The 9421-nt window shown below is 32.1% G+C and overlaps 2 protein-coding genes across 3 annotated transcripts in view; both read right to left on the reverse strand.

The window, feature by feature from the left end:
* The window catches only part of LOC108752563 (glycine receptor subunit alpha-3), a 6366-nt gene extending 6181 nt beyond the window's left edge, over positions 1 to 185 (reverse strand). For both annotated transcript variants that reach the window (XM_018493449.1, XM_018493448.1), the window contains exon 1: positions 53 to 185. In XM_018493449.1, coding sequence (XP_018348951.1) covers positions 53 to 147 — 95 coding nt within the window. In that variant the 5' untranslated portion in view covers positions 148 to 185. The remainder of the gene's footprint in view (positions 1 to 52) is intronic.
* Positions 186 to 6354: 6169 nt separating this feature from the next.
* Positions 6355 to 7329, reverse strand: LOC108752637 (protein lethal(2)essential for life-like). Its single transcript, XM_018493616.1, has one exon. It carries the CDS (start codon positions 7178 to 7180, stop codon positions 6566 to 6568), a length of 615 nt encoding a protein of 204 aa, XP_018349118.1. The 5' UTR covers positions 7181 to 7329; the 3' UTR covers positions 6355 to 6565.
* Between the last annotated feature and the right edge of the window lie 2092 nt (positions 7330 to 9421).

Consider the following 9421-nt stretch of genomic DNA (forward strand, 5'->3'; position numbering starts at 1 on the left):
AGATATATTTCTAAAATTTGTTTTTTTATTATACTATGAGCTGTCTACTTACTGAGCGTTCACGGCACGACTGAAAAATAGAAGGAACAAGACTGACGAGAGCGTCGCGAAAGACATGCCGTCTCCGTGTATCTCCTCCATGGACATGTACTTTCACGTTAACGCATTTTCACATTCGTATAAATCAAAACGATACACGAAAAAGAAAAGAAAAAAAATAAAAACTATTCACTTGAGATGAGATAGAATAAAAAAAGAAAGAAAAAGAAGAATAATAATTTCAAAATAATTCGAAAGCGGAATTTCGGCACGGTCGAGCGAATTGAAGCTCCCTAATCGGTGCCCTGAATTTACTAGGACGAGCAGTCGACGACTGAGTTCTTGAAACGACTTTGTCAAATCTGCAGAATCCTCATCGTTGCGTATAGACGAGCTCTACGACGACGTGGAGGTGGTGCAGGTGGTGGCGGTGATCAGCGGTAGTGGTGGTGGTAGTAGCGGCGATGGCAACTGTAAAGGTGATGTATACCAACGGCAATACCTTCCTGCCGCCAATCCCACCTTCTTCTCCACTTAACAGAGACACAAAGGGAAGAGGTACCGATGTAAAAGAAGGGGTAAATCTCTCGCTCATGACGTACAGGCGGCGGATAGAATCTGGAGTATCGCGCTCTGGATCGGCGAGAGGAAGAAGGAACGAAGATGCTAGTAATCCCCCGCGGGATATTCGTGTCATTGGTTTAGGTCACTTGAATTTACCTCAATGCGGCATATCAGCGTCGTTATCGGTGCACATTTGTATTCATAAATTCTTCTGATGTTTTCGCTCAAACGCGAATCGCAGAACACATACGTTTACAAGTCACTTCTTTTATCCGGGATTAAATCCCTGAGATTTCCAAATTGTTTTAATTTATTGCATTTTCTCGTTTTTCCTGATCACGTTACTTACTCGTAGTATTTCGCGATATAATTCTTTCTAGGCATATTACTGAAAAAGTCCCGTAGACAGAACAATAAACTCTCAAATTAAAATAAATATATTGGATAGAAATGCATTTAACACTAGAAATATTAATGTTTTTTACTCATTAAAAAGACAAAGCGAATAAATTATTATAAAAATAATGAAAAATCAATCATTTTATCAGTATATTTATTAAAAAGTAAAAAATCTTCAGAATCTTTTCTTTTATACAAAAAAATATAATATTAATCTAAAAGATATATAGAAACCATAACAATATAGAAACGGTCATTGACCGCTTGATACTTTTAGTGCTTAACAAAATATCTCTCTTAATGTTTTCATCAAGAAAAAATGTTTAAATTAATTAAAGAAAATCTGAGATAAATCATACTTTGAAAATAGTTTATAAGTTGCATTATGTAATAAACTGTATCAGAAAAAACTTAATATTGAATATGTTAATAAATTTGAAAAAAATATTAAAGCGATGATATTTAGGGAAAGACAATGCATTCCACATCTCTTTCTCCGTTTCTTCTCATTAGACTCCTTTGCCGCAAATCCCTGACAAGCGCTAACTACCATGCAATTTGAAGTCACCAGTACGCTCGATATATCGATCTCCGAAAATTGTGCCACGAATAGAGGGGTACGTGTTCGTCTCGTTCGTACGGTGTCGAGTGGCCACTTATCGAAAGAGTATACACACAAGTCGATGTGTATGTGTGTGAAGATGCAATTCTGTGACTGTGTGTGTACATATATATGTACAAGTGCAAAATATAGTAGAAGAGCATATAGAACAGGCAGGAAGCAAAAGGGGACAAAACTTGCTAAAGAAGATATATACGAGTATTTAAAACATAATGAGAAAATTTTAATTAGAGGAGATACTTAATAATTAAAAGAAACATTGTATTTGATTAATTTTTCATTTTTTTTTATAAACCTCATTAATTTTGATATTCATATTAATTAAGTCATTCCTATCTTGGAGCTTATCCTTTTTCGCTTCGCGTGGTCTGAAAGAAATCAAGTTACTCGTGATCTTATTAACAGCACTGTAATTAATTGTACTGCGATTGAAGAGTAATTTTTATTCGTATCTCGACGTGATTAAATGATTCTCACGACCTCATGATTTCATATTTTTATGTGTATAATGCTCTTAATTAAGTATTCTCGTGAACAAAGTTCTTCAATTAGCATCTTTGCATCTGAATATATTCAGATCGTCTTGAAATTATGGAGATTCAAAACTCTTAATTTTATTTTAAATTTAAGATTTTTTTTTCAAGATTTTTAACGTATATAAATATGTTTTAATAATTATTTTATAATTTATATTTAAACTCTATTCATTAATTTAATGTATTCAAAATTCCATACATTGTCTCTTTGTCAATACTTGGTTTCGTTGCATTGTTTTTTAAAGAATTTATATACGTATTGACAATTATTTTCAAATAATTAAATTAAAAAATGTGCAGATACCTCAGCAAACTATCGTGTAATTAGTATCCTCATAGAAAATTCTCAATGTGTTTTATCCGAATCGTAACAATCAGCATTGAACATAGAACAGCACTGGGAATACTGGATTGTGCCTCACTACTGCTCGACGTGCTCCTTGTACAATTCGTTTCTTGGCTCATTTTCTTACCTTCGTGCGACTATTGCATTCTATCGATACTTCACATGGCTTTAAGAATATTTACTGCAAGTACTTATGCGTCGTATTTCTTCTGCGAAGGAAAACAGTCAGATATTTGAAGAAACACGAGAGAAGAGGATATATAAGAAGATTCTTTGAAAATATCGATCTGAATAACAATTTTCTCTTTGTGCATTTTGTATGTAGAATATCAATGAATGTCAGACTGAATTGTTCTTGGAAAAATAGAAGAGCCTAGATATCATTTTTTTATTTTTTTTTCTCTCTCTTACTTTCACTGAACAATTTAGATAAATATTATTACAAAAGAAAATTATAAATTGCAGTTTTCCGGACACTCTGTATATGAGTACTTACTTATGTAAAAAAAAATGATTTTAAAAAATTTGATATTTAAATAAAAATAGAATACTTGTGTCTGCCAAGATGATTTTATCATAGCTTACAATATGGAAAAGCAAAGTTAAATACCGTGATTTTTATTAATTAGTTGGAAATGCAGATTATGTAAAAAAAGATATAAAGATTATTGTCACATGTAACTGCTATCTGTGGCACGGTGGAACGATGACAAAATCGATCACAAGTGCTGGCAGAAGCTCTCTGGTATCGATCAGTTAAGAGAGTGATTACGTCAAAGGTTTTGTGACATCACTTGAAGCATCATTGTTAAAGTAATATTCAGAGGTAATCACTTCGAAAGAGATCCTCTATCTTCTTTCAGAAGGCCAAAATTGAAACGGAAAAAATGCGTCTTGCCAATCCTTTTATAAATTGGAAAGAAAAAAAGAAAGACATATGCGCTAAAGCGAGAAATATTATTAAATGCCTCTTTCCCTTAATAATTTTTTTAAATAATTTTTCTCGAATCGCATCTCCTATCGTATTAGATCAGTAAAATTTAACTGGATCGAACATGGCACACGTTTCGTAACACACACGAGTCTCTTCATGCTTCTTTTTCCTTTTTTTTTCCGCAAACGTCAGCTGGAGATGTAGGGAAGTCGAAAGAGTAAGCAGGAAAGAGCGAAAGAGAGGAAAAGGGGGTTGAGATCGGAGAGTCGAGGTAGTTTGAGGAAGAGAGAGGTTTTGCAGGGTTTGGCGACGATGCACGATAAGCACGATCCATCCCCTTCTCTGATCTCAGACTGTCTCTCTACGTCTTGCACGCTCGATTCGAGACTAGAAGTGCTCACCCACTATTATCCTCCGCCTATTATTTTCGACCGATTGCCGATTGTCGTGCAACTGCCGACATAGGGATTCTTCTTACGTATCTTATGCAGCTTACCAGCATTTCGAGATTATTTACAGATTTGATCGCTAGTTATTCATGACAAATACACTCCGATCATCACACGAATGCGTATGTAATTTGTTCGGATTATCATTCCAAACTATCGTATAGTAATTAAATTATTTTTGACTCAGACAAAGATTTCAAAATAATTAAGACAATTTCTAATTATTATTAATTAATTGAAATTTTATTATTAAAAAAAATTGATTGATACGTTCTCGGAAAATAAATATAATTTAGATATGTATGCGAAAATAATAACACTCGCTCTTTTGTCACGCCTTCAGATAATTGAGAATACGAAATGTCAAAGTTGCTTCTTTATAGTAAAGACTTATTTTCTATTTAACGAATGTATAAAATAATATAATCCGTTTGTGCGTCATTTTTTAAAAATCCTAACATTTGTTAAATTAATGTATTGTCATTATGAAGTAAAATAAAGAATATAAAATATACGTATGTATTATATGTAAACTTAAATATGATTTCTATTTTTAATATATTTATTATTTATTACAAAGAAATAGCTATTTATCCCACAACTTGTATAAATTTTGTCGACACGCAAAATACAAAATACTGCAAGGCATGTATTATGGAACCATTTGGAACGAATTCTAATCAAAATTGTTCAATTATTTTCTATAATGAATTCGGTTAAATGTGGGTATATCTTATATCCCATGTTTTTTTTTATATTTTACATACACCACCACATCATAAATATATCTATTGTAATTTAGTGTGATTGGTAACAACACATTCTCTCCAGTTGCATGAAATCGACAACATGCGCGTGGTACTTTTTAAGAAGTTATAGAAATTCATTTTGCTGGGGTATGTCACACCTCGACTGATTCACTAAGGGCTAAAGCCGTTGTTTATTAATTACTGATTTAATCTGTGTAAAAGTAAAATGCAAATATTTCGAATTATAAAATACAGATTTTATTTAACAGTATAATAAAATTAAGGCTTTCATGGTTTAATCCATTTTTATATTTACGTTAAACACAACACAGTTTTTACATCAATTTATATAAAGCGGCTTTAATGTGCACCAGTGCATATTGAATGCATCCAATAGAATTTGACTAAATTTCTATTGTATTTTCTAGAGAAAACGGAATAATTCCGATCGAAATCTATTTTAAATATTTCTATAATATGTTTCTTGGATCTCTTTAAATTAATGATTTTATTTAACGATATGTTATATCAGAGAAAAATCTGACAAAAGGACATGACGGTCCAAAACCTGTAACTGCAAAATTAAATGCTGCCGCGCACTACTGCCCTCTGACAAAGTGGATGTAAAATACATAGCAACGTCCATTCCCCTTAGGGTACATTATCCACTTTTGAAGGCTGAAGATGATAATTCGATATTTGGTTCATAAAAGGTTTATTCAGAAAGAATTAAGGTAGAATGAAGCGGATAACGTTCTTTTCTCTGATTGGTCCCGCTATTTATTCGCTCACTTCCTCAGTGGAAACTAGGCCACTGTCTTAAATAATGTCTTAAGACGCTAATATGGCTCCATGATTGGTTCATGACTTCTTAAGACTACACCTAAGACGGTTTTGAATATAAGATCTGACAATGAATACCACTCTAAAAGGTATCCAAAGAAATCATCCTTTAGATATCATATGGATAAGACTATAAGATGACTAGCAGTGCGACATCTATCTTTTAGTCATCTTTTCGTCGACTATATTCTTTCACTAAAAGATATCTTTATAACAATTTAGTCGTCTTTTAGATTGTGCTCTCTGGAATATTATATGTATATGTATATTGCTGTCGATAATTTAGATACATTTTTATCGACAGTGACAAAAAATGCATATACATATTATAATGGATTTTAAATCATCAGATGTAGGTAGCAATATTATACGAATCTGTTTTAATAATCCATGGATTTCTCCAAGAGATGTCTCTATAATCTTTCCTTTGAATCAATAACTATTATTTGAATCAATAACTATACCTATGCTTCGTTATTGTTTAAATCAGCGAAACTATTATTAGATTTATCACTCATATTTTTATTTTTAATGCAGAGATAATCCTAAACGAAAAATCTATAGATTGAAAGAGAAAATAAGTAATACGTAGACAGTACACATATATAATATAATTGACTTAATTATTGTAAATTGTTTTCAATGATAAATATAATGAAATATATATAGATGCTGTCCAAACTTCAAATACTTTTGACAAATTTGTAGCATTCAAGAATTACTATTTATCTAACATTTCTCTCGCTTGCTATAGTTCACAATACATAACTCACAGTCCAATAATTCTTTCTAAACTAACACATATTGAGATTATAAGATTCTTACTAAGAAAAAATACACAGGATAGGAAAAAGGAAGATGGAAAATACTCGATTAACATCCACCGAATTGATTTATTCGATTATTTACATAAAAATAAAAATGAAAAACACATGCATAAATTTTCGATACTATATCCGATTTCACAGAGAAAAAATAATCATATTTTTATATATATTATATTATTATATGAATATAAAACAGAAAAACAAGGTTTCACAGAAACAACACGATATACGATTAATTTTTATCTTCTACTCTATTTTTACTTCTTCTTCTCCTGAGTTTTTTCCTGAGCCTTCTCCTGAGCCTTTTCCTGAGCCTTCTCCTGGATCGCCGGTTTGCCGGTATGCTGGATCTTGATCGTCCGTTCGTTTTGCGTCTTCGGTTTATCCTTCCTAGGTACGGTGATGCTCAGCATGCCATCTGATGACAAGCTCGACGACACCTGATCGATATCGCACTGTTCAGGTATCATGTATTTGCGCACAAACTGCCGTGAGATCCAGCCGTGCTCGTCCTGCTTCTCCTCGTGTTTGGCCTCGACTACCACGAATTTGTCCACGACTTTGACATTGATCTCTTCCGGCTTGAACTGTTGCACGTCCAACGTCACCTGGAACTTGTCCTTATCTGCCTTAACGGTCGATATACCACCTTCTTCTCTGCTGCGTAACAGTTCGCCCCATGGTCGATTATAAAACATCATAGGTCCTGGACGTAGACGCCGGGATGGTTGTTGCAGCGCGAAGCGTTCGAGAATGTTGGGATGTGTCAGTTGTTCCGGAGAAACTCCGAGGCCGAAGTTTTGGTCGAAAATCCGATGTGGATATTCCAGGTCTTCCCACCAGTCGGAGAATAGCAACGGCACCAGAGACATGTTTTCTCAAGAAAGACTTGATAAAGAGACGGAAGATCTCGAATGAAATTGGCTGATGAAACTCGGTTGAGAGTTAATTGTTAGCGAGCCGATTCGTTTTCTAGCAACGATTCGCACTGATTAAACTTGCGATTGCTTTCAATCGACAGCCGACTCGCGTCGCGTGTTTTATAGCTCCGCAAGTAATTACAGGCATGCGCATACGACGCGGCAGATGTGATATCGCGTAGCTTCGAGAACATTCGAGCACGTTCATAGACCGATTAGAAGTTAACTCGCATAAATATAAGCACATTCGAGAACAAACTAGCAATTTCGCGATCACACTACGCGTTTGCAGTTCTTTCTCAATGCGTGCACTGTGTTTTTTTTTCCACTTGGAAGATTATAACGTATTGTCACGTACGTAGTGGAGTTTTAGAAGTAGTAAAATTTTAGATTCGAGTTTGTGGACGTATAAAAGGTCTGTTTTCTGTAGCTGAACTGGTATCACACTTATGGAATTCAAAGTGAGATATGTGTTTGTTATTTACATTGTTGGACATATATTTGAATATTTTAATTTATTCAAAAAATAGTATTTATAAGACAATTGTATTTTGTATTTTGAAAGTAAAAATATTTCGTATTTTGTATTTCAGTATTAATAACGAAAAATTGCAAAAGTGTTTTGTATTTTAAATGTTAAGATAAGCAAACAATCTTATTTTATGTGAATTACAAGATACAAAAAACTTTTAATCTTTTATTTTTAAATACAAAATATGTAATACTTTCATGTGCTTCACTGAAATACAAAATACAAAATACACTTGTATTGCAAATAATGTGTTTCAAATAAAAGTATTCAAATACTTTTATGCCAGCCCTGAATATTTAACGAAAACGAGAAAATGAATTCAGTGTTGTCTAATACAGAAATAAAAAACGGATCTAAACAAAAATTAATTTTAGCCGATATTCGCATCAATAGATATAGTTAAATTTAATAGAAACATACCAGTTTTAATTCAGTAAGATGATTCATCGTAGTAGAATAATATCGCAAGAGATATCACTTTTTTATTTAAGATTTTGAGAAATCGCAGTCATTCATCAGAAAAGAGCAGGAACATATAAATAATGTGATCGTAAAATTGCAAATTTATTCTCGAATGTCGTTATAGCTTATACACGTCTGCTTATAATCAATTCATAAACGTTCTCGAAGTTACACGACGTTTTAAGAATTTAAAAAACTAATTTCTCGATTAATTTGATCGAGAAAATTTTATTTCGAATGCAATGAGTCATAAAACAAAGATGCTATATACAAAAAGTAAAAATAACTAATTTTTGCTACAAATATTATTATTGAAAGTGATTGAGTAAGTAAATTATAAGAATGAATTTTAATGACGTGCGCCAAAGATTGTGTTGCAAACGATATTGTTTTACTTTTTTTTTTTCAAATAAACTTTTGTACAGTAATTCTACTCTTGTATACATGCTGTAATTTTTGTATGCAATTCAATGTTTCTTTTGCGTTTATGGAAGTTTGTGATTTACCATGTTTACGTAAGCGCACTAACAATAAGCGAAAAATATGATTGTTTTTTTTTTTAAGAACTAAAGACTTTCTGAAGGCTAAAGAGATGAGATTTCTTATTCGCTTTTGCGATGTTATTTTCTAACACTGTCAACCGAGTTATTTTTGTACACATAATTTGCAATTTTCTTTATATCATTTTCATTATTATTGTCCATTACGTATTATTATAATAATGATTGTTCTTAATCTCTATATACAGAAAAAATACATATAGTTGCTTATTTAAAAAATTGTATGCATACGAATTTTTGTAAAGCAACTGTGTATTTTTTTTGCACCAATTTATTCATCTCATTATTCTATTTATAGAAGTATTAAGGTACGGTTATAAAAAATTAATAGTTTACGAGTTATGTAACATTTTATATCAATATATGTGCCTCAATAAAGTATAAAATATCTCGAAGACTATTGGTTTTTTGATATCACTATCTTATTACTTTTATATGCTGAATAATCAGAGGAACCATGTTGTGTCAAAAAAATCATACCGTTTAAAAAAGTGAAAATGACTTCCATGTGACCTTGAAAAATCAATTTAAAAAAAATGATTTTATTATTATTTATTCCACTTCGAATCATACAATCTTTATTTGAAACATTTTTCCTACCGTTTAATTTTCGAGATATTCAGGAGTTTTGTTTTAGGT

This window comes from Trachymyrmex septentrionalis, unplaced genomic scaffold (assembly GCF_001594115.1).
Source record: "Trachymyrmex septentrionalis isolate Tsep2-gDNA-1 unplaced genomic scaffold, Tsep1.0 scaffold60, whole genome shotgun sequence".
Classification (NCBI taxonomy): domain Eukaryota; kingdom Metazoa; phylum Arthropoda; class Insecta; order Hymenoptera; family Formicidae; genus Trachymyrmex; species Trachymyrmex septentrionalis.

Coding starts and splice junctions, on each gene's coding strand:
- LOC108752637 (XM_018493616.1), bottom strand. CDS start 7,180: ATGTCTCTGGTGCCGTTGCTATTCTCCGACTGGTGGGAAGACCTGGAA.